Genomic DNA, 27,841 nt, shown 5'->3' with positions numbered 1-27,841 from the left:
CCAGTAGCAGAAATTCAGCTCTCATGTTATGGCAGATAACATGATTCCATTCCTGTGGGCCAACATCAGGTTGTCATCTGCAGTTGCCATGGCTTCCTGATGAATTAACAGCTCTAGAATACAGAAGGCTAAAATGAGATGCTGGCAAATAAAAATGAGTATATTATCCTCACAGTGGAATCACAAAGTATCCCAAGGTGGAAGGGATGAACAAAGCTCATCGAGTCCAACTCCTGGCACCACACAGGACCACTCAAAATGAGACCCTCTCTCTGAGAATGTTGTCCACATGCTTCTGGAACTCTGGCAGCTTGGTACCACAACCATTGCCCTGGGGAGCCAGTTCTGCGCCTGACCACCCCCAGGTGAAGAACCTTTCCATGCTTCATGCATCAGGCAGTCACATGGCTCAACAAGAACTCCAAATATCAGCTTTCCTTCCCTATAACGATTGTGAAATTTCTCCAAGGAGGATCTCAGTGTACTTGTTTGTACTGCCCAGATGTGGCCTCTTCAGAAGACAGACACAACTGTTGTTAAGTGTTGCTAAAGAATTGAATGGGGCCAAACATCCAGATAGAGTCTCAAGGACTTAGTATAGTTCTATGTCCATGCAGTCTGGAAATCAGTCATGTGTGAACTTGAGTGAAATTTTAAAAAACTTTCTTTAGCTGTTTTACAATTAAAGGAGAATAATAGGTGATCTGTGCTCTAAAAAGCTCTATTTTCTTGTTTAAGCCAGTGAAAGAACCCAGACCAAGAAGAATATAGCTCCTTTAATTAATTAGAGGACCATACTCAATCATGAGAATGATGAGTAATTCTGTCTAAGTGTCCTAAATAGTCATCAAATAAGTTGCTGCTTTTTCTTGTGTTTTATGGTTGTAGCTGCACTCTGTATTCTGATCACCAGATCACCAGACAGCTTTACCACAGTATAATTTCCCAAGTCTCTACAGAGATTTCGTTATCGTGGTTTACCATAGGCTATAACATATCAGAATCAAAGCCTTGAATGAGAAGCATTGCTGCAATTTTGGTGAATGGGTCCTGCGTGGAGCTAGGTGTTGGACTCAGTGATGCTTGTGGGTTTCTTCCCACTTGGGGTATTTGGGATATTTTATGAACATAAAGATTAGTAGTGATGAGGGGAGACCATTTCTACAGGTGAGGAAAAAAACAAAGATATGAAGGATTAATAATATTTGACCAAAAGAGCAATGAAAATAAACTGACAGAATTGGTTATGAAAAAAGAAGGAAATGAGAAGATTCTCAACCACTAGCACTTCCAGTAGAACACTTAGGACGGCTGCTGTGATAGGAAAAAAGAAATTAATACAAATCTTGATAATCTTTCTGAAGGAGAAATCATGATATGAATTGTGTAGAAAGTAGGAAATTGGACTGCGTGGCACAGGGCAGCACTTCCTCACTTTTTAACTCCAGTGCTTCAGACATTTTCGGCATGATCTTGGAAACAGAGATCAGACCAAAAACAGAGATCAGAGTTGCATTCATGGACTGCAGTAACAAGGCCATTTACCCCAGCACCAAGTCTGGACTTGTGGACATGCCTCCTGCATCACCTGTACTAGTTTTATAAACAAAAGTTTGTTAAAAATCACTATGGGTTGCTTAACCTACTTGACACAATGACCAGTAAGCACTTTCTGAATTGCCTCAAGTAATACTCAGAGCTTCAGATCTATTTTCATCACTTTTCCACATTTAAATGAACAGTTTCATTCAGTAAGTGAGGAAGTTACCAATTAGGTTGTTAATAAAACCTGGTAAGGCTATGCCCCAAAGCCTGTGTAAATCTGGTAAGGCTATGCCCCAAATCCTTTTCTGTAGAAAGACTTCTATAGAACTACTGAAGGCAACAATCACATATAATCCAGATAAATGCATTAAGCTCCAATTTAAAAGTTAAATTTTCTGCTCAAGCTACTTCAGCCAGGAGTCTGTTCCAAACATCACTCTGGCGAATTTCAGCAAGCAGTTTCTCACAGAGAACACTTCTTGTTAGCAGTGTTATCCCTGAGATTAAGCAAACCTCTCTAGCTCTTCCTTCTAAATTAACAAGGTGCAGTCAGTTCCTCTTCCTTTATTTCCTCAGACAGGCATGTGATGTTCTTATCACCTTCTCTTGTAAGAGGGAAAGTTGGCCATTTTTGCAGCCCTTCTCACATCAATTCCTGTTCCAGACAGCCTCTTCCAGCAAGATGTCCAGATCAGCCTTTATCCCTCCTTTCATCAAAAGTGTCACAGCTTAGATACTATAATTAGTAACATCAATACCACAACCATAAAAACAGCAAAAGTTTATGTGAAGTTTTAAAACAAGATTAAAAATTAGGTCATTGTTAGACAGACTTAACCAAGGTGTTTTTCTGGATACTAATGTCAGCAGTTGTACTTAAAGTTATCACTGATGACAAGCTCCAACAGATTGGAGCTTCCTTCTCTAGTTGCTTTAAAAAATGTACAAATTTCAGAAGCATAGAATTATACCACAGACTGTCACATTACAGCCTTGACCTAAGTTGTGATGAAAATCATTTCAGAATTCTGAGGAAAGGAGGAGTTTGTTCTACACTGACAACTGAAATCATTAAGACACTGTGAACATGTAGCTCTCTCTGAAATACAGTGGCTGTGGATCTAAAATACTGTCTTCACTTCAAATGTGTAAGAGATTGCTCCAACAAGAGAAAGAGGAGAGAAAAATATAGTGATCTGGAAACAATTCCATAAGCTCTCACATCATTACTGAAGAGAAGCCACAATATTAATCAGCAAGAAGCTGATGTCTAGAAAGCAGCCAGTAAGTCTTGATTGTACCTTTAAATATAATTAAATACAGTGACAGAAGTCTGAGAGCAATTGCCATGGAGAGAAGGAGGAAAGTATTGCAAGAGCTGAAGAATCCTGAAAAGGATACCATATTTGATTCCTTCCACCTTCAACAGAAGTGTTTGGCAAATGCTTGTTCCTATCTTACTGATATCAAGGGAAACAAAAAGCTATGGAACAAAATCCTGGCTTGGCTGAAACCAGCAGAAAATTAGATAGAGCCTTCAAAGTAGGATAAGACTACTTGGAAATGATTTCAAACAGCTCGAGGTTCCCTACCTCCAGTGCTAAATTTTATTAATCTATTAAAAGGAAAATACACCCACAAACCCAACTAGATAAATCAAGCTAACTGCCATAATTTCATTGGAACAATGCTAATTCAAACAGGCCAAAACTTAGCTCCTTTCATAGATCGATGTTACTAATCCTGAAAAGGAATGATTTTACAGATAAAGTGTATTTCCTCTTACAGAAACTAATTGTTAACTTCAACGATGTAATACTAACTACTAGTATACTGAACCAGTTTGCAGAAGCAGAATTGCAATCTTCTTAATTTGGAAGGGATAAAGAGAGAGAGAGAAGAGGATAGCCTAAACAAAAAAAGCAAGAATGATATGAAAACAAGGAATAGGTAAATTCTATTCAAAATATCCCAACAATCTAGCAAGGAAGTACGAATTTTCACACAACACCTTAACTTTAGAAGTGTATTCATGGTTTGTTTGTTTGATTAGTTTTTAAATAAAATTTACCACTTAAGAACTGACAATAAGCAGCTGAATCAGCATCTTGACATTTTTAATACTCTTTTGTAAAACTCTGGCTTTCAAAGCAAGAAGAACATTGTAGAAGACAGGCAAGGAAATGAAAGCCAGCTAAAGTTCTTACCTAAGATCTGTTGCCTTAAAGGAGCAGAGAAGAAAATAATCTGTACTGAAAAGGTAAGCTGAATCAAAAGATTCCCTTCAGGTGTGCTCAACAGGAGAAATGAGTCCAAGGATAAGAAGACAGAATTGGAGAACTGATCAGACCAAAAAAAAAATCAGGGAGGATGCTATGGTACGTTTACAAAGCAGATGAATTTGAGTGGAGATGGGAGGAAAAACTCTCCTCACTTTTCAACTATTTACTACTTTTGCCGGCTGTCAGAAGGGATTCTTTTTTCAGGTTCCATTGTAAGTTGATTGCTGCAGACATTTCCTCCACCTCGTCTTGAAAACTCTTCTCTGGTCCAAAAGTATTCCCAGTGCCACCCTGAATATATCTTGACTTTGTTTTCAGAGTAATGATGACATCCAGTGGCCACTAAGTTAATTTCAGCCTATGTGAGCAAGGTTATCCTTCTGTATCAGAACAGATATCCTCTTTACATATAAGTATATGTTAATTCTTCTCCTTCATTTCCTAAGTATGAGTGCATTAAAGAAGTGCTGTAATCACTGGGCAAGACTCAGGTTTTTGTACAACTTCTAATCAAATAGTTTCAGTTATTACTTTGAAGAATTGTAAATAAAATATGCAAAAGCTCCCAAACATTTCCAGGATATTGAGAGAATCCAGAAATAAGCATGAATAAATGTATATCAAGTAAGAGCATGGGGTGGGAAAACATGCATATGTACGTAGAAGCTGTTCAAATTTTTTGCCATTTGCCATATTTACCAAACTCAGTTACACACACACTATGTCTTTTAAGACATAGAAGAAACCACTTTCCAAAGTGCTTCTGAACAAAAAAGCAACTGAGCTGTTTTCTGCTTTTAAAAGGAACTCTGTCAAAATATCAAAATATCACTCTTTACATACACTTGCATTCTCTCACAGAATATTTTGCATTTTCAAAGAATATGTGGAGATAAGAAGTCTGCTGAATACTTACTGTCCCAAATATCTCTGGCAGTCCCAAGACTTGCCCCATGAAAACACCGACACAGATGAAAATTGCTGTAACCTGACCCAATGAACCACGGATTTCCTTAGGAGATATTTCACTCAAATACATGGGAAGGGCACTCAAGGAAATGCCTACAAATGAAGGGGGAGGAAAAAAAGCATAAATTGTCATACCACCTTTTCAGTATACTAAGTACAAAATGAACACCTACTGAAAGGAGTGTAACTACTCTTGCACCATTTAGCAGCCGTGGGAATGATTATCTCTACAGGCCAATATTTGAAGAGAAGTAGCAAAGATTTCTGAGGAGCAAGAAGGAAATTCCAGTTTACGCTGGTGCAGGTAAGGAAGAAAAAACATCAGGCCCAGAGAGCAGACAGTGTCAAATGAAGTGTTTTTACCATAAAAAGTGTCACCAGATGTTCCTCTTAATGCATGGTTACTGCTGCAAAGAAATTTTAATAGCAGGCATGAAACAAGGATGAGCATGCTGCTCAAAACCAGGAGAAAACAAATGCATGAGCCTGGTTATGTATACTGTCTCATACTGAAAATGCTCCAAACATTCAATCATCTGCTGGAAATATGAGACGAAGGTCAACAGCTAGCATCAATATTACCCATAATTTGCACATTTAAGTGAAACACACATCCACATTTAAACAACTGTAGTTTGTGCTTATGGACAGCATAGCCAAAGTTTGCTAAAACTGAGGTTTAGCGATACAAAAGAAAAACACTTTCCATTGCTTAGGTTCATGTAGTTATACAGATAGGGTGAAACCATCTTAGAATCACTGAGTCAATGACTATGTCTAAACCTTCTTCTTACTCCTTCTGCTACTAGAATCAGATCCAACAGCTTCCAAACACACAGGAGTAAGAAGCTTTAATAAATAGGCTACATCCTCACAGCAAAAGGACTTTTATTGCATATGCTGTGGGAGTTGAGGAAGGAAATTGGGAAAAACACTCCAGATGGACACCAGCAGCTAGGGGCAATTACAGTGTCTTCACTGAATGCCAGATACTTCAACCCTTGCTCTAATGTTTTGTCCCAGTGAGTCTAGTCCCCAAGATGCCTCTTTAATGCAAAGAAATATCTAACTGATGGAGGTGAGAAAGGTTATATGCAATACAGGCATTACAGTTAGTAAAGTTGATAGTTAAGTACAGTTGACAGATACAGTTAGTACAGTTGATAAAAGCTTACCTGCATCAACTCCCATTATAATGCGGCCCAGTATGAGCATTTCAAATGATCCTGCCAGCTGAGAGAGTGACATCAGTATTGCAGCTGTCACTGCAAAGACGTTGTTAAGCAACAGCGTACATTTCCTAAGAAGAGAAGATACTTTATGTAGGTATCAGCACCATTACAGACAGATCTTGTCACATTCCAAGCACATGACGCTATTTTACTTAAATAGCTATAAGTGAATCCAAAAAGGGCCTAATAAATGGTGCTTTGTACACACTGTGTGGAGTTCCAAAGCGCAATATTATATATAAATGTATATAGTTCCAAATCTATACCATAGCTTTAAAATAAACAATATCATTGTCAACAACAGAGCTGTGCTTCAAAGGTACACAAACTAAGAACCCAAGTGCCATGCTTGGGACTCTGCTTATGAGCAGAAATAAATGTGTCCTGGATTTCTATGTGTGTAGGAACCAGTGAATATACTTCCAATTACAATAAGTTAATTTAACCTTAAGCATTTTTATTTTACATATAAGTTTTGCCATTTTGAGAACTTTCAGATTTAAACCAATGAAATTAAAAATACACACAAAGGAAAATCAATGCTCGTAGTGCTAGAAAAAGACACTTGGGCTCAACAGTGGTGAAAAAATATCAATCTCTTCCCAAAGTCCAGAAGTTAACCAAATTATTTGTTTAAATCTCTTTTTTTCCCCCAGATTTTGAATTATTTCACAGTATAATAGCCAAATTGAAAAAAAAAAAAATTCAAAGCTGTTCTTTATGAAAAAATATTTGCTTTATTAAATGATAAAAAGAAAACAAAAAGAAATACATGAAAATATATTTTAAAAATTCCAGAAAATCCTTTCTCATTTACACTCTGCCAATGGATGTATTTCCTGGAGTTTTCATTTTACTGAATCTTCTGCTCAAATTTGAGGACTCATTCATACAGCAGTGACTCATGAGTCTCTTAACTTCTGCAGAACAAAACACTTTATTAAAGAAAATACGTAGCATTTCAACATTTCAGACAGTCAGATCTGAGCACTGACATGCAGTGTCTCTTTCAGAACTTATGGAAGAAGTGTGGTTAAAGATACAAGGTCAGTAGCTCTGCTGTAACTATCTTCAGCTGAGAGATGAAGTACAAAATCTACCCTGTCTCAGAGATTGAAATTCCCAAGCAGAATCATAGGTGTGGTATACCGGCCTTTCAGTATCTGGAGGGGGGCAATAAGAAAGAAGGGGACAGATTCTTTAGCTGAGTCTGTTGTGACGGGGCATGGTTTCAAACTAAAAGAGAGGAGATTTAGACTGGATACGAGGGAAGGTGGTGAGTTACTGGCACAAGTTGCCCAGAGAGGTGGTGAGAACCCTATCTCTGGAGACCTTCAAGGTCAGGCTGGACGGAGTGCTGAGCAACCTGATCAAGCTGTAGGTGTCCCCGTTCATTGCAGAGGAGTTGGACTAGGTGACCTTTAAAGGTCTCTTCCAAGTCAATTACATGATTCTATGCAGTAAAGCAACAGAGCTCTGTCTTTACCAGGTTTTGCAGTCACTTAATTAAGAGCAGTTTTGTTTTTGTCTTGAATTATGGTTCAATACGGAAACCTACAGTCCCATCCACAACAGTCTATGAAGGAAACAACTGATATGGCAACAAAATTAATGTGAAGAAAAACATCAGTGATTATGTTAATTATGAGAAATCCATTGATTTTGACAGTAAATTATGTAGGCTGACAGTATACCATTTTCACTGAAGAACTGAAGTGGTATTACATTTTTAAGTATCTTCAAGGGATTTGCAGCCTCTACATAATGTGATTTCTATGTAAAATAACAGAAATTATCAGAAAAGCTATCTTCCCTTTCTTTTCAAATGTGATTAAAAAAAAAGAAAAAAGTAACACAGAGGTTCACATCCATCTTGAATTCAACACATAGGCAACAAACAGAATCATCTCCACCATTGAACCAATCACCCAATTGGTTACAATAGATTAATACATTTTTAAGAGGAAGTATTTTGAATACTTATATTTAAATTACTTTTCCAAATTTCCCATAATTTTTTTCTTTTAAGACTGTTGGAACATTGCTTGAATAAGATTGTTTGAAATCAAACAATGAAATAAAAACAGTTAATTTTAAATTTGTGTTTATATAATGCAGATGTCAAGAGTGCTGGTTTTGTTGTTATGTTTAAACGGACATAAACTTAGAGGGTAATATAATTTGTATGATAATAAATACTGTCAAAAATGGAAATGAGTCAAGTCAAACAAGTGCTATACATTTATCTGAACTTATTATTGTTATTTTTTCAACAAAAAATACAACAAAAACAAATAAAAGAGCTTACAAAACATGCATCCTTCTCTAAGCAGTTAGCCAATGACCACTTATTCTGAGCAGCATGCTGGAGCATAGAAAAAAAGCAAGGATGGGCAAAATTAAGCTTCTCTGCATAGACCCTGACTCCCTGATCATTGAAGTGACCCGTGGTGATGTCAAAGGTGAGGAGTGGATTCTGGAGTGACATCCAGTCTGGGACAGTAGGAGGAAAGGTTTTTCAATTTTTGCCTTCCTTCTTTCCCTACTACTTGATCAGTAATTAATTATTTATTTTAATCAACAGATTAAGTTAAACTCCTCAAGTCTGGCTTGCCCATGTTAGTAACTTGAAAGTCATTTCCCTTCCTGTATATAACCTGTGTGTATTCTCACTTCTGTTCCCTTGTTTGCAAGTTGGGTTATGATGAGCAACTCAGGGGCCCTTGGCTGCCACTTGGGGCCAGCCCACCACAGCCACCAACCGTGGTAACCACTCACCATATCTCCTAGGAAAAAGAACACAGCAAAACTCTCCAGATTTCACATGCTGTCCTGATTTAGTTTCAATCAGGTCATGTTATATTCAGAATTGCTATGATCATAAATTAGCCACGCTCTCCCTATCACATAGGGCAAAACTGTATTACCCTAGAAACGAAGGCACAAAAAAAGGGAATACATCAAATCCCTTGTTTATACTGCTTATATAACTCTAACATAAGCAATATAATGATACCATACTTCATAGAACACTGTACCAGACGCTTCCACTTGGGAAACTCCAGCCAATCTGGTCAGACAGACGCTCACAACACTTACATAGTGCAGGTGCACAAACTTCATACACTAACAAGCTAACTCATGATGAGAAAAGATACATTGATTCATTGGTCAACCTACTCATACATTTTGCATCCAAAGCAGCAAACTGATGAAGCAATTCTCAAATGGTACATGAAACTTAGTGAAGTGTAAATTCCCCACCAAGCTCTCACATAGCACACTTCATTTCAGTCTTGCTGAAGATTTTAGTATCCCTATTTTTGTAATGAGGTAAGCAGGCAAATAGGGAGCAAACTGAACTCAATCTAAAGCTAACTTGCAAAGCAGTGTCAGATCTAGGAAAGGTGTGAGCCATGTTCTGCATTATCCTGACATACAGAAATGCAAACAGTCATTGTTTGTTAAAAAGACCCAAACGAGACAAAAAATAACTAAATAAATAATAATTGGGGTTTTTAAATACATTTATCACATTCATGATAAACTGTCTCTGTGTCACATATTGCACTACAAATACTAGACAAGCATTCATTTAAATGTAAATGTCTTTGTTCTCCTTTTTGTTCAAATAATTCAGAGCTTTTTCCAGTCTAGAGCATTACAAAAGGAAGAAGCAACCAAAAAATGTTTGGTTGTCTGAGCACAGAGCATTTTTTCCAGCAGCAGCTATATTCTAAGAGAAACAATATGTTTTACAACCTTGTACTAAAATTTGGTTCTTTCTTAAGATTGGATATCTGTTCTGCTGTAGAAATGGTATTTCCAATTTTATACCTAGTTGGAAATATTAATAAAAGATGAGCCATGTGTTCACCAGATTATTTATATATATATATACATTGAAAAGACTTGAGAATCTCTGCATCAGAATTTGGTTTTTTTCCAAAATTTCATCTCTCTTGTGATTTCAAAGTTGTCATTTGCCCTCATGATAATGGAGAAATCCAGAAGCCAGAACAAAATCCAACCAACGACATGACCTCCACTGCTGCAAAAATTAATCACGTTGTTTTTTTTTTTAATTAGGGATTTGAATTAATAACCTTTTTGCACGAAACTCACAACTATAAAAATTATTGAATTAAAGTGTCCTCAAAAAAGTATCACTGTCTCAAAGTTCATTAGCAATAAAATTCTAGAAGCTCATCTTAGGGGATGTGATACATTGTATAAAAAATATAGGAAGAACTCTATGTGTTTAAATAACAGTCAATGCCAGTAACAGAATGAATACTGATCACTATTCTAGTTACCAAGATAATCTAGATAAATTACTTTAATTGCTTTGTTTGAACATAGGACTTCTCCTTATGTGAATGAAGTCCCTTTGAAAACCTTGCCCTGAAAATCTCTTGAAATATAGCAGTGCTTAGAAATCCAGTATTCTGAAAATTATGTTATTAATCTTACAGCTACACAAGGCAAGAGTTCTCTTTTAAAAGTCTCACGTTATTTCTGACTAATGCTTTTGATCCCCTTAGTACATTATTCGATGTCAGTATAAATAGAGCACACTTTCATCATACACAAAATTCTTCAATCTACACTTGAACCATTTAACAACATAAGTATTTTATTGTTGTGTCAACACTTCACAGTGTGCTCTTCAATTACTGTACTGATATGTCAGTCTGGCTTCCTAAACCAGACAAATACACTGCAATGTGAACAGCAAACTCAAGAACTACATTTTGATGAGCAGCCAATCCAATCTCTTTGAGAGATGCAGTTCCTTCCAATCTCCAATCAAGTACTCTTACTTGTATCGACAAGAGCACTGTTTTCATGACTAAACAGGGATAAACATCATAAACAGGGATAGAGCTTCCAAAGATTTAGAACTCTACCCTGGAAATACAATGTGCTCTCATCAAAGAGGTATGCTTATGATTGGCATCAGCCACCGCCTCAACAAAATTTCACACAAACCTGTTCTACTCTACACAAAAAAGAAGACTTCTTTGAATTCATTTCTTATATAATTCGCTAAAGCAGAGATGATTCAGTGGCAATTCCAAAAAATTTAACAGTCTGACACAAAGAGACTTTCATATATTCAATAAATGTGTTAAAAGGCAAATTGATGGATAGGCAATAGGAATTGCAAACAATCAGAAAAAAAAAAAGTGACTATGAAAAAAAGAACACAAAATCAAATGTTGAATTGACAGGACAAAATATGTTAATGACAAGCATATAATAGATTTACAAAGTAGAGTATAGTGACTTCTTGTAAGCACAAAATGGAAAAATGTGAAATGGCATTGTTTGGAGTAAAAAGAAGAAAAAGAATGTAGAAGAGTTGGAGAAAAATGTAGAGGCAACCAAGAAAAAAAATCTAAGCAGACGATTTGAGAGCAGGCGAGTTTAGAGAGATGATACAGGATCAGAGTACCATGCAAAGTATGTGGTAGAAATAGTGAAAATGTGGAATACAAGAACAGTGAAGATGAAGACTTATATTTGACCCTCTTGGATGAATTTCTTTGGTAATTCAATCAAGCAGAGATTATAAAATGATTTTTAATCATTTATAATTTGTAATTTCTTATTTGAGAATTAATTAATTGAAATTTTATAATTAACGAAAAGCCAAATTAGTAGCTAAGATGCATGTTATAGTTTTTTTTTATCCAACTCCTTCCAAATATAGAGAAATTACTAATCAATTTTAGAACTCTTTAGAAGATGGTACGTAAGAGAAATATCTAGCTATTACCTACTGCAAAAATGCAAAGTACACTAGCATGAACATTTGTAAAATATTAATATTTTCTGTGGTCAAGATTTGATCAAATACTTCGTTGAACAGAATGGTGAATGTGTCACCAAGAAAGTGGAAGAAGAAATAAAAACTTCACTGTAGTCTGTGTCTTCAAACCATATTTTAAGTTCACACAAGGAGATGAAAAAAAAGGAGCAAAGTTTTTCTATTGTGTAATAACGAAAGTTGTTGAGACATAAATGAAACATGTTTTATTTGTGTAACTTTAAGATACCCAGGAGACTTGTGGGACAAGAATCTGTCAATCTTTTCTAAAATATTTCCTATTTTATGTTTTTTTTTCCTTTTGCACACTTGTTTATTCAACATTTTTGACACCTCAACAAGATATCAATTCTGGGCAAACTTTTCTATTAACTCAAATGTAGCAGAGTATGGTCAGACGAAAAGGTATTAATTTTATTCTTTGAAATTCACAACTCTTAGAAATGAGATTTTGTAACTTCACATTCTGGTAGAGATGAACAGGGTTTTAAAAAATAAAATACAAGATCTCTAGATAAGCTGGGTTAGGAACTGCTTTAGAAGTCAGTAGTTCTCCAATGCACTTACCGTCCAAAGAACTTCACAATTGGGGTAACAATGATAGCACCCACAAGGCCACCGATGGCAAAAATGGAAACAGTTACAGACCAGAGGAGAGTCAGGGTGCTTTCATCCACTGAGAAGCCGTATCTTCGTTCCCAAGTTTCATTGTAGAACTTCTTGATATACTGAAAGAAAATACAGCATTGTACATACAAAAATCCATCTTTAAGTACGCAGCTCACAGCAATTGGATGAACAAACAGCAGCTTGCTTGCCGGAACCACTTTTGCATTCCTATCTTCCTCCTCCAAAAAATGGGTACCCACCTATAGATGCAACTGTACTACAGACTAACTGAACCATCAAAGTATACATGCTTTTAAGGGCATTGTGGTAAGAAAACATTAGCAGACAAGAGGAAAAGAGGAGAGACATAAAAGAAAAACTTCTCTAAAGAAGGCATGTTATGATTTAAGTTGCCAGTACAAAATTAACAACAGAACACTTGGCACATTTCTGCACATCACTGAGATTTGCTGATAGCTCACATATGTACCATTAACCTCAAGCAAGTGAGGTATCGCATCCTAGAATAACAGTTTCTGGACAATCTAAACAAAACTGTACTGTCTATCATCTGCCATGACTTCTTGAAAATAATAATAAATAAACAAAAATAAAGAACAACCATAAATGTTTGAATAGTGGAATCTCTTGTTGAGTCACTGATCATGAAACAATCTTGTGCTAAGAGCAAGTAGTTTCATTGCTTTCTCATGGATCTATCATGACAATAACCTTGGGTAAAAAAATAAGGAAGGAAAGAAGGGATTGAGGAAGGGAGGGGACAAAGGTGAAAATGTCTTGAAGAGACTGGTAAGTAGGCAGAAATGCAGGAGTAAAGAGGGTGGGAATCACAACTGATACCTGCCAGAGGACAACATGACTGACATCAAGAAACAAGTTCAGCTTGTTTTCCGTGGTACAGCACCAAAAGCTGAATGTTGACAGATTGGGTATGGAGTGGGAGGAATTAAATGAAGACTGTCCATGCATCTGCACACACATATCACAACTGTGGTAGCTTCTTTCTTTGCTTTCCCCATTTCCTCTTATTTGCCTCACCACCCTTGTGCTTCTTCCAGAAGCCTGCGTGAACGCACATGCACAGAAAACACTCTAGTTGATAAGCTACCACAGAGAATGCAACATTTCATGGAAGATTTCAAAATTTGTTGAATTGTTGAATATTTGTTAAAAGATACAGAAGAAATAGAAGATCAGGACATTGGTAAGCAACAGCTCTAAAGGGCATCAGCCTGTTTGTGGGTACTGAAACACTGGGTTCAACACGCCCACCTCAGTCCCACTTCCCAAATGGCACGTCCAAAACCTGTCTTCCTGATTATGAAGAAATTTATCTTCTCCTGGAATTTCTACTACATTGGTAGCCCATTTTTTTTTTACATTTAATTATGAAACTTAATGGGGAAAAAATTAAAGATACTTTAGAAGATATATAAATAGGAATCCCACTGGTCAAAGCCTGCACTGTGCTTACTATGAAACAGTACTTATCATTGATGCTTTGTATTTCAGACCTAAAACGCAAGCTCAGATTTGCACAAAATGAAATGCTATTTCACTTGTCTTTTCTATGAAGATGTAGTATTGTAAAAATGAGTGCCTTCATAGCAATTTCTTTAGCATAATTTCAGGAAAAAGATAGACTGAATTGAAACCTGCTTTGGGAAGGGGGGCTACCTGCTTTGGCAGGGGAGTTGGACTCGATCTTTTGAGGTCCCTTCCAAACTCTGCGATTCTGTAATTCTATGATTCTGTGGAAAAAAAATTGGTCATAGAATCATAGAACAGCTTGTGTTGGAAGGTACCACAAGGGTCAAGTTCCAACCCTGCTGCCACAGGCAGAGTTGCCAACTGCTGTACCAAGTAGTAAATCAAGTTGCCCAGGTCCCATCCAACCTGGCCTTGAACACCTCCATGGATGGCACATCCACAAACTCTCTAGGCAACCCACTCCAGCACCTCACTACTCTCTCAGTGAAAAACTTCCCCCTGACATCTAATCTTACTCTTCCTTCCTTCACTTTAAAACTATTCCCCCTTGTCCTATCCCTATCTATCCATGTAAAAAGTTGATTTCCCTTCTGTTTATAATCTCCTTTTCAGTACTGGAAGGAGAGGTGCTCCAGCCCTCTGATCATGTTTGTTGCCCTCCTCTGGATCTTCTCCAAAAGCTCCACATCTTTCCTGTGTTGTAGGCCCCAGACCTGGACACAGTACTCCAGATAGGGCCACACGAGGGCAGAATAGAGGAGGAATATCACCACCCTCACTGCTCACCTCTTTTCTGATGCAGCCCAAAATACCATTGGCCTTCCAGGCTACAAGTGCACACTTCTGGCTCATGTTAAGTTTCTCATCCCAGGATCCCTAAGTTCTTCTCAGCAGGACTATGCTCATAGAGTTCTTTTAGCTGTCTGAAAGCATATCTGGGATTACCTTGAACCAAGTGCAAAACCTTGCACTCTGTTTGGTTGAACCTCATTAAGTTTACATAGGCTCATCATGATAGCAATAAGATCATAAGTTTTCCAAGTGCACCATGGTTTCCAACTCATCCTGCTTATTCCCCATGCTGCATGTGTTGGTATAGAGGCCCTTCAGATGGGCTTTCAGAACACACAGCCTTTGGTGTGACACCACCCATGCAGCCATTCATTCAACTGATCTGTTCTCCTCCTTCTGCCCAGATCCCAGTCCCCAACTGGGAGAACTGTGAAGAACACTACCTGCGTTCCCAATCCCTCCAACATCTTCACTAGGGACATGGAGTCTTTTCGGAAAAGCAGAGTAACCTGGGTCTGTTCAACTTGGGGAAAAGAAGTCTGAGAGGAGATCTGAAAAACGTTTATAAATATCTAAAGAGAGGTGGAAGGCAAATGGATGAGGCCAGGCTCTTCTTAGTGGCGTGTAGTGATAGGACGTGAAGTAATGGCCTAAAACTTCAGCATAGAAAGTTCCTTACTGACATTGGAAGGACTTTTTTATGGTAAGGGAGACAGAGCACTGGAATAAGTTGTGCAGAGAGATTATGAAGTCTCCTATGGAAGAATTCAAGACCTGGCTGGACGCCTGCCTGTGTGACCTATTTTAGGGTACCTTCTTTAGCAGGGGGGTTGGACTCAGTGATCTTTTGAGGTCCATTCCAAACTCTGTGATTCTGTGATATTTTTAAATTTCCTGGTTGCAGCCTCATGCAACTCAATTTGAAAGACTAGGAGGTGATAGTGGTTGTCTGGCTTTATCATGCCAGATATTCTCTTCTTCACGTCCTGAATGCAAGCCCCCAGCAGGCAGCAAACCTTTCTAGAGATTATCCGGGAGGCAGATGGGCACCTCAGTGCCTCTCAGCAAAGAGTCTCCGATTATTAAGACCCTTCACCTTCTTTTAGTGGCACCAGATCATGACTCTGATCACTGGTTGGATCTTTTCAATATGAACTGGTATTCATGGACTGATGGAAGAAGGGAGCCTGCTCCACTTTTATGACTTATTTATGATAACACAGAATCAGTCAGCCATGCAAAATAAAGGACATGTTAAGCCAAGCAACAAAAGTTAACATTTTTCTTCCCAGAAATTCACAGCCAAGATAAATAATTGCTGGAGGAGGAAGATAAGAACTTTTAGATGTTGATTTGATATTACAGGGGAAAAAAAAAGCCACAGTAACATAAAAAAAAGAGCTAGATTTTTGACGCTGTTTAAGTTAAGAATGACGAATTGCTTCTATAAATAAATAATAGCTTCTTACCTTCACATTTACATAAGATGTTTTTTGAATGAAGTTCAGGCAGCTAAACAAGCATTTTATTTTCAGTAATGAAAGAAGTATCAAACATGAAATCAGATACCTAAGATGCAGAAATAAATCTGTCTTCCAGACAACTGAGTTCTCTTAAAGAAACAAAAACCTGAAACCTGGCTTCTCCTGTCTTCTTGTATTTTAACAACTCATCTATCCCAAAGCCTACACTTACTCCCCCATGACAGCTTAGTTCCTCCTAAAAGACTTCCATAAGTATCGTTCCAGAGTATTTTTTGAAAGTCCGAGAGCCTCTTGATTCTGTGGAAAACTCCAGACCCTTAAGGGATCGTTGCCCTTCACAAAAGCCATGTCTGATCTTTCCCAAATTCTCACTTTTGTATTATAGTTTCTGCTGGTTTGTCAAGTGCAAATATCTAATTCTTAACCTTTATCTTCCAAGCCTGTCCCTCAAAATTACTTTTTCCTTCAAGTCACATTAATTCATTCAATTTCTCTATTATTTATGTTATTTGTAAGAAGTGATATGTAGCCTGTATTTTGGGGTATTTTTTTCAGTCTTATGCATGGCATTTTGTCAGTGAGATAGAAAATTATGACTAATTTTATTCCACATTTCTACTGATTTTAAAATGTATCCAATACATCCCTATAAAAAGCCTTCTGGCATGGAACCTTCAGAGACTTTTCCATTCCAAAACATAAATTCAGTTTTCTTGCTCTGTCCTTGTATTTCTGGAACATCATTTTTCTGCTTGATCTATCAGCCTTATATTCTCAGCTCTCTGGAATTCTTTTCTCCCTCCTGAAAATGCTCAGACCCCATGACCAGCTCACAGTTTTAGCCATCAGGATGCCAGAGTTCATATTATTTTTCAGCTTTCCCTATATGAGCACAATTGTAATTTTCTGCAAGATGGCTTTAACAACTACTCTTACTCTAATGTTCAGTTATGCCTAATTTTCTCATCTTTCTAAAATGTAAAGGCTTCATATCCCCAGTAGGACATTTCTTACACAGTCTTTGTATCACCTGCAAAGACGTTGTGTATTTGATTTCTTTTTCATCAAACTTCACGTTTATTCCCCTCTCATTTAGAAACCAAGAAAAGATCTGATGCCACTGGGGGTTATGGTATTCCAGAAAGCCTGAGGTACCACATGATCACTCCTGCAGAACAGTTCTGCACACCTGTGTGATACGATCCCTCACAAGCTCTACAGTATCTCAAAGTCTCGCCAGGCTCCTCTCAGATTTCATCAGGCATGACACAGCCTCTAAAGTATCTTGGGGTAGCACTCAGAAGGATAAGACTTCCACCAAGCTCTCCCTGTTTAGGCTAGGAACTTCCAACCTTAGGTATTCGAGCCTGCTATGCACAAGCTATTCAACCTGAGGGCTTTATTTAGCTTGAAACACAATCTCTGCACATGCCAAGTACATTAGAGCAGTGGAGGTAGAACATACAGTGTTCACAGTGTCTTCATTCTATTAAATTTCTGGCTAGATTATTGTGCCCTGACGTTTAAAAGAAAGACAATCATACCTCATTATTTCCACTCTATTTTATAGTTCCCATACAAACAGAAACAAATTATTAGATGAAAAATGTCCAATTGCACTTGGTTAACTTTGCAGCAAACTATATTTCATTGTGAATATCCAAACAAATTCATCACTAAATCAAGTAATAAATCTTATCTCTAATATCAGTACTCAGATTATATTTAGATTTTGATATCTAGTTTATTTGAGATTCATTTTTGATAGTGATGAATACTAAGAGAAAGCATTTTTAGAACGCTATTAGCATTTCTTGCTAATTCTAATAACTAAAAATAGTATGTAAATTTTTTCCCCTTGTCATGACTAATTTTCTCAGCACTATATTCTTATTCATAATGAGACATTAGGCAAGTGTAAATATTCAAGAAAATAAAGTACGAACTACAGCATTTAAGAATAAGAGACAAACATGCCATCACTTTTTTTGTTGTTTTTTGTTCTTTCTTTTTTTTTGCCTAGATTTCCACTGACACTAAATGGGAAAGTATTAACACATACAGGTTTGGAGGTATTGCACATGGAAATGAAAACCAAAAGCAAAAAACAAATCTGATTCAACAAATCCATTATGCATACCCTTGGCCAGTGCCCAACCACCCTCTGGTGCAGACCCTTTCCCTAACCCCCAGCTGCCTCTCCCTTGGCACAGCTCCATGCCATTCCCTCTGCAGCTGCTCTGCCCTGAACAAACTGAGGGACTTCAACCTCTCCTTGCATGTCTTGACCTCTAGAACTTTTCCCATCATGGTAGCCCTCCTCTGGATTCTATCTAATAATTTTATGTCCTTTTTATATCATAATGCCAAAACCTGCACACAGTACTGAAGGTAAGGCCACGCCAGAACAGAGTTAAAGCATATATAAGCACATATATACACGCACACATATAAGGTGATTTTTCTTGTCTAACTTTAAATAACTTACATCAAGGGGAGATAAGAGGTGGTCTTTTGAGAAGAAAAATGCCCTGGCCCACAGTTTTGAGGGCCACTCACAGTTACCCAACTGGCTGACAGTGAGCTATACATTTCTGCAGCTACCCCAGAGCCAGCTCTAAAAAGATTGCAGAAACACAGCTTCCAGCAGGAAGAAGCACACCTGCAATGGGTTATTGCTCCTTCCCACAGGAAGGTGGGGGACTGAGTAGTCAGTACAGACAAATCTGCACTGGGCAGATCTGATGCAGTTTGTTTCCCCATTGCAGTAAGTCAGAGAAAGTACCGAACCTTATGAAATGGCTTGTTGTAAAGCTCCCAGCTGAGAACTGCAGGGGCATTTCCCTGTGGTTTGATGAGCTGGCACAACTTTCAGCACAGAAAGAAGACATACACAATTGTTTGCACACAGAGTTGATGGTTTCAGCCTTAAATGAACTTCCCCTGTACAATTCAGTGTTCAAATCCTGTCTCCTGGAAACATCTCATACTTTTGTCAACAGTCATTATCAAGCACTTTCTAAATACCCCTGAAAGCATTATATAGCAATTTCTCTAAAGTTGGTCAACAGGAATTGTACTGAAGTAAATAGGAGCAAAAGATACTTAGCATCCTACACATAGATGCCCACCACAATGTTGGTGTAAGGTGCACACAACCAAATCACGTTGCTTGATTTACCAAGTTTGTAAATTAAACTCAACTTACAACTTTTAGGAGTTAATGCACTCCCACCACGACCTCTTGTAAGAGCGCTATTTATTTACAGGCAAAAGCCATTCCCCTCAGTTACCTCACATCATTCTCAACTTCACTTCATTTGGTGACACACAGCCACACAGGAGAAGACATATGGAGCAAAGGTTCTGATTCTTGTGCTGCAGGAATCACGATGTTGGTACGGCTCATTCCTCCTCACCTTGGCTATGAGCAGCTCCCAGACTCTTCTCTTCAGCCTGGCCAGTGCAGGATAGGGACGGGAAAGTGGCCTGTCCCAGACAAATGGATGACACAGCTTGACCTGGGAGTTACAGAGAGGACCAGGGGCCACACTAGTAGTATTCTGCTCTTGAACAACACAACTACATACTCTTTTCCATTGGAGTATGAACAGGACTATTCTTAGGCCCTACCTACTGTATAGTCTAACACAAATAAGGAAGATATTAAATTCTCAAATACTGCAACACCACTCTGGAAAAGGGCAGACTTCATGCACACCTGTCAATAGCATGACCAGAACCACCAACACGGTGCCAAACTTTCTGTCCAATAGCCACAAATAAAGATTTCAAGAAAAAACAGACAATGCTGGAAGTACTACTATCCGTGACACTTGAAATTTAACGTTCTTCATGACATAGTTGCAATTCCAGTCTCCCCAACTTCATTCTTCTCTGATCACCACTATAATCAATAACATGGCTTAAATCTAACAATCTGGGCACTGGCAAATAACATTTCTGATCACTCTTTCTTTCTTTTACCCATGCAGAAAGCGGCAGGAGAGCTTTGATTACCAGATGGTCCATTTTTCATATCGCACTTAAAAGTTTAGAAGTCAGACTATTCATGCTTCACCTCTGACAGCACTGATTCAGTGCAGGAAAGATGCCTATCACCGCTACAATCAATACCATTGTTCCCAGAATTTCAGCTTCCTGCTGATTCTGTCTAAGCCGTACTTATCTCCTGAAGATTGCAGGGTGAGGTGATGCACAGACATGCCATACTAGAATAAACATCCAATCTGTCTAAACTGGTGTTATTGGTACAAATGGTACCAGGAGCTTCAGGAAAATTCCCAGAAGCTGTCAAGTGAACAACGAAAGCTTCCTACAGGGTGAGTCAATTTCTAATCCTTCACATCGTTGCTTTATTAAATACAATATGAATGCAAAATGTAAATTTCAAAATTTCTTTTTCCATTACTTGCATGAGTATTGTATCCATCCTTCACGTGACTGAGCTGCTCAGGTGAAGCTTAGCCACACATTCTAATAACAGATTTCCATAAAAGGAGGAGTGAACTTCGGAAAGGAACTTTTTAAAAACAGAGTATCAACAACTCACTCAAAAAATTTACTAGCTACCTATTTAAAAAAAAAAAAAAAAAAAAAAAAAGTGTTTCTTGCAACTCTACTGAATTGCTTAATGTGCTGCTTGATTGAATTAAGTGCCTCTGTAGGCCATCAGTATGAAAACAAGTCATTCATATTTCCACGTGATAGCTGATATTTTAATGAAATCCCTCAAAAATTGTACACTGATTCTACAATACTCTTCTCATCAGACATAATCCATACATTGCAGCAAACTGTCAACACAGCAGTTTCAAAATCAGAACCAAAGAAATGCAGAAGTGGCCCATGATTTAAGAGGCAGCAAGAGACATTTATAGCAGCGCAACTGTGGGAATGAAATGTGTCAGCCTCCAGAACTGAATGAACGAAAGTTGCTGAATATGCGCCTGCAGCTACCAAATATTCTCTAGTCAGAAAGACAGGCTCTTAAAAATGCTTTATCACTCAAAACTGCGCAAGATTTAGCATTATTCTGTATTTTGGGAAGTTTTTTGTAAAAGAAACCCTGCACAACTCCTCATCTCGACAGCAGCATTTGTTTTCCTGACCAATACTGAATTTAGTTGAAAACCCCACAGACACCAGAAACAGTCATTCAAGTACAGAAAGGTTAACATAGAAGATTTAACCTCTTCCACCATATCAGCAGGATGGTAAGAGCAGGATGCTGGAGAGAGCACATTAGATAGACAAGGCTGCCCTCTACTGATACTTAGTTCCAGTTGTGTCAGTAACTTACCACTGCAGGCGCGTTCACCACAGAGAGATTGTAACCATAAAGAAAAGATGACCCAAAAGCACCAGTTAAAGATGCTAAAATTAGGCTTCCAGACCAACTCTGAAAAACAAGGAAAAGATGTAGCCATTGTTAGTATACTCTAAATAGAAAAGCTGCAGTCTTTAACACTGCTTGTACTGTCTTGTGTAGCTCCTGCAGGCAGACCTCCTTCATGCAGAGTAACGGCCTGCAGCATTTCCCATTTCTGCAGACCAAGAAACAGTAAATCTGAAGTGACAGCATCTCAGTTAACATTTACCAAGGCATAAGTAAACATTTAAACTTCTTTCAACCTCACAAATTCTTGCTTCAATCTCCCCATCTGCCCCCAACACACACAAAAATAAAAAATAAAAAATAAAAAGCAAAATCTTATAGAAGCATATCTCATCAAAGAAAACTTTGGCAATGTACAATAACACCACAAAGCACACAGTAACACATACTTGATGCAACATGACTTGGAATAGACCTGACTTAGGGGGTAGCCTAAGAAGTTGGTGTACTCCCCACCCAGCCCCATAAGCATGAGGGTTAGTGAAATTCTGAGCATTAAATAAACAAGCAAACAAACAAACAAACTGGTGCCCACAAACTAGATATTGTAACCCAGATGTACCTCACCAACAGCAACTTGCTGCCATTCGCACACACACTCTCAGACAGAGATTCCATCTGCTCTTTTCCCCCAGCATTGTACCAGAAATTCACCCTCTACAACTTTCCTCCTTCCACCCCTTATCCGTCCTCCTGCATCTAGCTGATAGCCCCAACCTCTACTACTAATTTTTCATCCATACAAAAAGCAACGTTGCTCAGATACCGGAGTAACAGTCAGTTGATTTGAAGCTTCCAGACTTAAGGGTCCTTTCCATTTCATCCAGCATCACTTTCTGACACTCAGTTCTGCTTCTGGATTTTGGAGTGCTGCACACATTACCAATGCCAGTCCTAATTTAATTTCAAAAGATTTCCTAAGAGAAATCTGTGTTTTGGTGGCTGCTTGGCTATTGTTTTGTACATTATAGAAGACAGCTCACCTTTCTTGACTTAAGAAATTTCATTGTAGTGGATGACATTTTAAAGCATCTTTTTTTTATTATTATTTTTAAAAACTCTGCTAAGAATCTCAAATTTCAGGAGCAGGGACTACTGGTTTATGTTCAGTCTGATTGCTCATTGAAGCCTGAACGCTTTTGAAAGGAGAAAAAGCTGTGTAAGCAGGCCTTGTAACTTCAGCTTCATCTACATCACAAAGAGCAGACAACAGGTTAATGAATCTATACATTTTGTCAGTGGCACAAAGCTGTACATTTCCTTTGGGAAATGAAGATCGGAAGCACCAACTACATTTGAGCAGGTAGCATATGGCATGACAGCAGTGATGATGAATAGGAGCAAGTTCCTCCAGGACAAGTACAGTAGGGAAAGTGGCTGCAGTGTGGCTTTTGACATGCTGGGGTCACGCTGCCACCACACAGTCACTGTCACTTGGGTTCATGGAGAAATGATGGGATATCCACTGACAGGGCAGGGGCTGCAGCACACAACTCAGCACCCATGGGGTCTGCTGTGCTCTGCAGCTGCAGGTCTGAAGGGCTCAAACGTGCCCTGTGGGACAGCCCAGTGTGGTTAACTTCTTCCACAGGGCGTGGTAGTCTTTGAAGAGATTACACAGTTCATTAACTGCTCTATTTTCAGTCAGGTCAGGAGGAAGTGTACAGCAGCAGAAATCTTGCATAAGAAATATATCCCATAGAGTTCGTTAAATAAGCCAAGTACAATTTATTATTATTAGCCAGCTTCTTAAAATGAACCTGCCACACACGCAGCTTTGCAGCATTATTCCAGTAATAAGAAGCAGAAATTCCAACATAAGGCTTTATTTAGGTGTTGATAACACCTTGCCCATTTTTTCTCTGAGTTGAACAGCCACTCCTTCACTTCTAGGAGTCACTGCTACTCTGAATGAGGGACCAGTGGTGCCCCTCAGGGGTCAGTACTGGGTCCAAAGCTCTTTGTTATCTTCATCAGTGACATGGACAGTGGGATTGTGCACACCCTCAGCAAGTTTGCAGATGACAACAGGCTGTGTGATGCAGTTGATGTACTCAAGGAAAGAAGCCATTCAAAGAGACCTAGACAGGCTCTAGCAGTGGGGCCCATGAAAAGAGAAGGCTCCGGAGAAACCCAAATGGCCTTTCAATATCTACAATGGGAGAAAGAAGGGAACAGACTCTTCAGCAGAGTCTATTGTGACAGGACAAGGATAAATGGTTTTAAACTAAAAGAGAGGAGGTTTAGATTGGATATAAAAGACATTTTTATAAGGGTAGCAAAGCACAGGAACAGGTTGCCCAGAGAGGTGGTGGATGCCCCATCCCTGCAGACACTCAAGCTCAGGTTGGATGGGACTCTGAACAACCTGATGGAGCTGTAGGCATCCCTGTTCACTGCAGGGAAGTTGGGCTAGATGGCCTTTTGGGGTCTCTTCCAACTCAAATGATTCTATGATTCTGTGAATTTAGAACACTAAGGAGATACACAGGAGTGTTCCCAAAGGTTTCATAAATGATAAGTGCAAGTCCTTTTAGAAATATTACCACATAAGATCTGCTCCAACAACATTAAACACCTTGGAAAAATCCTGCAAACAAGGTGATTTGGACCACGTAATCTATGCTTATTAAAAACTCCAGCGAACACCTGAAACTTTCAGTGCAAGCAAATTAAATGCACACAGGGTTAAGTAACAAATAAGGCAGTATAAATGATGGGAATACTGTCAAATTAGAAAACCCAATGCCCGCTTTATTTTCAAGTGCCGCAGACAGCAAGGTTTAGAGCACACTTCAGCACCCTGAAGTTTTCTCATATATGACCTGCTGCAGAAGGCACACAGAGCCTCATGCAAAGCTTTACAGATCTTGGAACATGAGCTTCAATTTCTCCATGACCTGTCTCTCCTCGTGCACTACTTCAAATATTTGCTCAAGTTTCAGCAATGCCAAATAAAAGCAAAATGAAACAAGAAGGGAAAAAGAAAAAAGAAAGAAAAAAATTACTCAAAATAATATTAAGTCTGTGGCAATATTTTAAATAAATAAGTGAATAAGTGATCAAAGCAAGCTAAGCCTCCAGCAATCTGTTTGACAGTGGCTGGGAAACAAGAAGTGGTCACACCTTCCCCAGCGGTGCTACTTTCCTTTACCACTATCAGTGTGCTGCTCTTAGCACAGGCTGTCACCCTGCATAAAGGTGCAGTAAGGAAGTTTCATATTGGACCAAAGCAAAGACCCCCAGGCATTGGAGAGCTGCTTACTTGTAAGAGTCCATATTTTTTTGCTCTTATCACAGATCACAGAGCTCCGATAGCCTTTGGAAATGATTTTACCAACTCAACTTCTTCTTTCAGCACAGGGTGCAATGCTCGTGTACTATGAACCTGCAGTTGCATTTGTTTTAAAAGTACACTGGTTTGCATTTCAGTTTTCCAAGCACTATTCATGATTTTGCTTTTTTGGTTAGTGGGTGATAGCCCCCTTTCCAGGTTAAAATCAAACACAGTTGCAAGCAGTGAACACCGCACAGGCACAGAAGGAAGTTTTAGGATCTTTCAATAGACGCTGCTAAGGCTTCTTATCGACCATAGGCACCTGATTTTCGCGCACCCGACCCTGCACACCGCTGCTGGGACGGCTCCGGGCAGACAGGTGCGTGCCCACCCGCGGCCCCCGGGCTGCTCCCTGCCCTCCCCAGCTGAGCTCAGTGCAGCCCCGCTCTCCTCGCCCTGCTTGCAGGAGCTGCTCGCCCTGCGGGCTCTCTCCCACCGCGTGGTCGGCTCTGCCCCGTCCCCGCCGCCCCCCTCCACTCCCGGCTCGGGCGGCCACGGTATTTTTAGCTCAGCCCAGCCGGCACCGAGCGGGGACGGCTCCGCGCTGCAACCTGAGCCCGTCCTCACTCGGGGACTTACTCCGGCTCCCACGGCCGCCGTGCCCCAGCCCGCTTCTCCTCCCCCCTATCCAGCTGAGAAAGGTCACAAACCCTCCCCTTCTCCCCCCAGTCCGCGCCCCTCCGCCGCCGTCCCCGCTCCCCTCGGGCTCCTTACGCTACTTGCGCTTCTCCCCGCCCGGCGGCCGCCCGCTTCCCGCGCCACCAGCGTATCCGCCTCGGGCGCCGCCGCAGGCTCCATGCCGCCGCCTCCGCACGTGCGCAGCGGTCGCGCATCTCCGCCGGGCAGCGCGCGGGGCGCGGCCGTGGGAGGCGGGGGGTGGGCGAGGGACAGCGCGGCCGTGCCCGGGCTCCGCTCCGCGACCACAGAGATTGGCCTGTGCGGAGGGAGGGATGGGGTGGTCCAGAGCGCTGCTGAATAACTTAAACAAATAGCCGTGAGACCCGGGGAGGCGGAGGGTTTCCGCGGTGCTTGGGGGCGGTGGTCAGCGCTTCCACCTCTTCGTTCCGCAGGTGCCTATTTGCAAACACGCATCAAAACGCTGAGAGTTAAGCTGCGCCTTCCAGTTGGCAACGCATGTGCCTCAGACCAGTCCTAAGTACATCTGGGAACTATTCCCAGATGTCTGCAGTCCATAGTGGTGTAAATCTGCACTCTTTCCACCGCTAGCATGCCACATACCTCACAACTACCTTTGCAGTTCCCAAAGACACAGAAGTTAAGCCATAAAGCACAGCAGGTTTGAAGGCAGACTGTAATGTAGAAACTTGGAGGTGTCATAAAATCATTAAATCTGGAAAAGACCACTAAGAACACCTGGTCCAACCACCATCCCATCCTCACCATGCCCACTATCCATGTCCCTCAGTGCCACACCTACACAGTTCTTGAACATCACCAGGGACAGTAACTCCTCCACATCCCTGGGCAGCCTGTGCCAGTGCACCACCAATTTCTGAGAAGAAATTGTTCCCAATATACAACCTGAGTCTTTGTGCAACCTGTGTCCTCACCACACATCGAGCAAAGCAGCACTTGAACAGAAAGCCATGTGGTCCTTATTAACATGTGAAGTCATCGTTCATATTGAGAAACATCTGCACAGACAGATAACCTAAACAACACTTCTAATCGTTCTGAATGGTCCCCAACAGTACAAGGGGCAAACTAGGAGAATTGAGCCTCTAAAATGCATGGAGCGCATTTGAGATGAATCAGTATCTGTGTTTTATTTAGTTTCATTTAACATAACACAGTGGGAGCAGCTCACTGCGGTTGACACTCAAATGCCAATAATATGGCAGTATGTGGGTAGCACATACATTATTTCTCGCCTTAACATACTGACATAATGGCAAATACACTGATAGAAGAGTTGAGACATTCACTTACCATTTTTTTCTTCATCTCCTTACTTTGTGTCACCCCCCCATTGCTTTGTTGCTTGTTCTCCATTCCGTTACTTTGTAAATTGATAGCTGAGAAGGAAAAGAGGGAAAATTGTAGCAGCATGCAGCAAGAGTGCCAGGTAGGCACAGCAGCATCAAAAATGCAGTTAAAAACAACCAAAAAATACACGACAACTGTGCTGAAGTCATCCACCTATAGGGCTATATTAGGATTTGTCTAAATGTTGGGTCAGAATGATTCTGAGGACTCTCACCTCTTTACATTAGCTGTGCCACTGCATGAATGCTTCTGCAAAGGATGGGTCTATTTATTCAGTGCCCTGTCAAGAAAATTCCTCTCTAATCATCACCACATGTGCTTCAACAGCATTAAAAGGCATTTTAATAATCACTTATTAATAAACAAATCTGATTTCTATAGTTTCAGGTAGGGTGGATTATCTGTTATTTACACTGTGCTTTATGTTATGGTCTTGGGCAGTTCATCAATCTGTTCAGTTTGTCCTGAATATGGATTATGAATTCTTCTGCTTCAGCATCTCAAGGATATCTTTGATCTTCAAATATTAATGTATACATAAATGGTAATGATAGATCCTGTCTTGAATGCAAGGTGTCTGTTAGACAGGAGTTTAAAAGACAGTGAGCTATGATACGCAAGGACTAACAGTCAATTTAGAGAAAGAGCAGGTTGGAGCAGAAGTTATGTTTGGATCCTTGTGCATACAGGAGGTTTTCTAAGAAGAGATCCTGTCTAACAGAAGAAATACCATAGGCAGTGCTGGGGCCATTATTTCTGAATGGTTCCTAGAAATCAGGCCGAGTTTTAAGGTAAGAGGAACTAGGAAAGCATCTGCATT

General features: G+C 39.7%; 1 protein-coding gene across 1 annotated transcript in view; it reads right to left on the bottom strand.

Annotated features, from left to right (window-relative positions):
• SLC2A9 (solute carrier family 2 member 9) overlaps positions 1–25,812 on the bottom strand; it is a gene marked incomplete at both ends in the record, with an annotated part of 82,552 nt that extends 56,740 nt beyond the window's left edge. Inside the window, 5 exons of the mRNA XM_079534824.1 lie at positions 4,744–4,889; positions 5,972–6,096; positions 12,429–12,589; positions 21,582–21,680; positions 25,729–25,812. Coding sequence (XP_079390950.1) covers positions 4,744–4,889; positions 5,972–6,096; positions 12,429–12,589; positions 21,582–21,680; positions 25,729–25,812 — 615 coding nt within the window. The remainder of the gene's footprint in view (positions 1–4,743; positions 4,890–5,971; positions 6,097–12,428; positions 12,590–21,581; positions 21,681–25,728) is intronic.
• Between the last annotated feature and the right edge of the window lie 2,029 nt (positions 25,813–27,841).

The sequence above is a fragment of the Tetrao urogallus genome (assembly GCF_951394365.1).
Source record: "Tetrao urogallus genome assembly, chromosome: 4".
Taxonomy (NCBI): Eukaryota; Metazoa; Chordata; class Aves; order Galliformes; family Phasianidae; genus Tetrao; species Tetrao urogallus.
The sequence above is the reverse complement of the archived record's forward strand: the minus strand, read 5'-3'. Positions and strand labels throughout refer to the sequence as shown.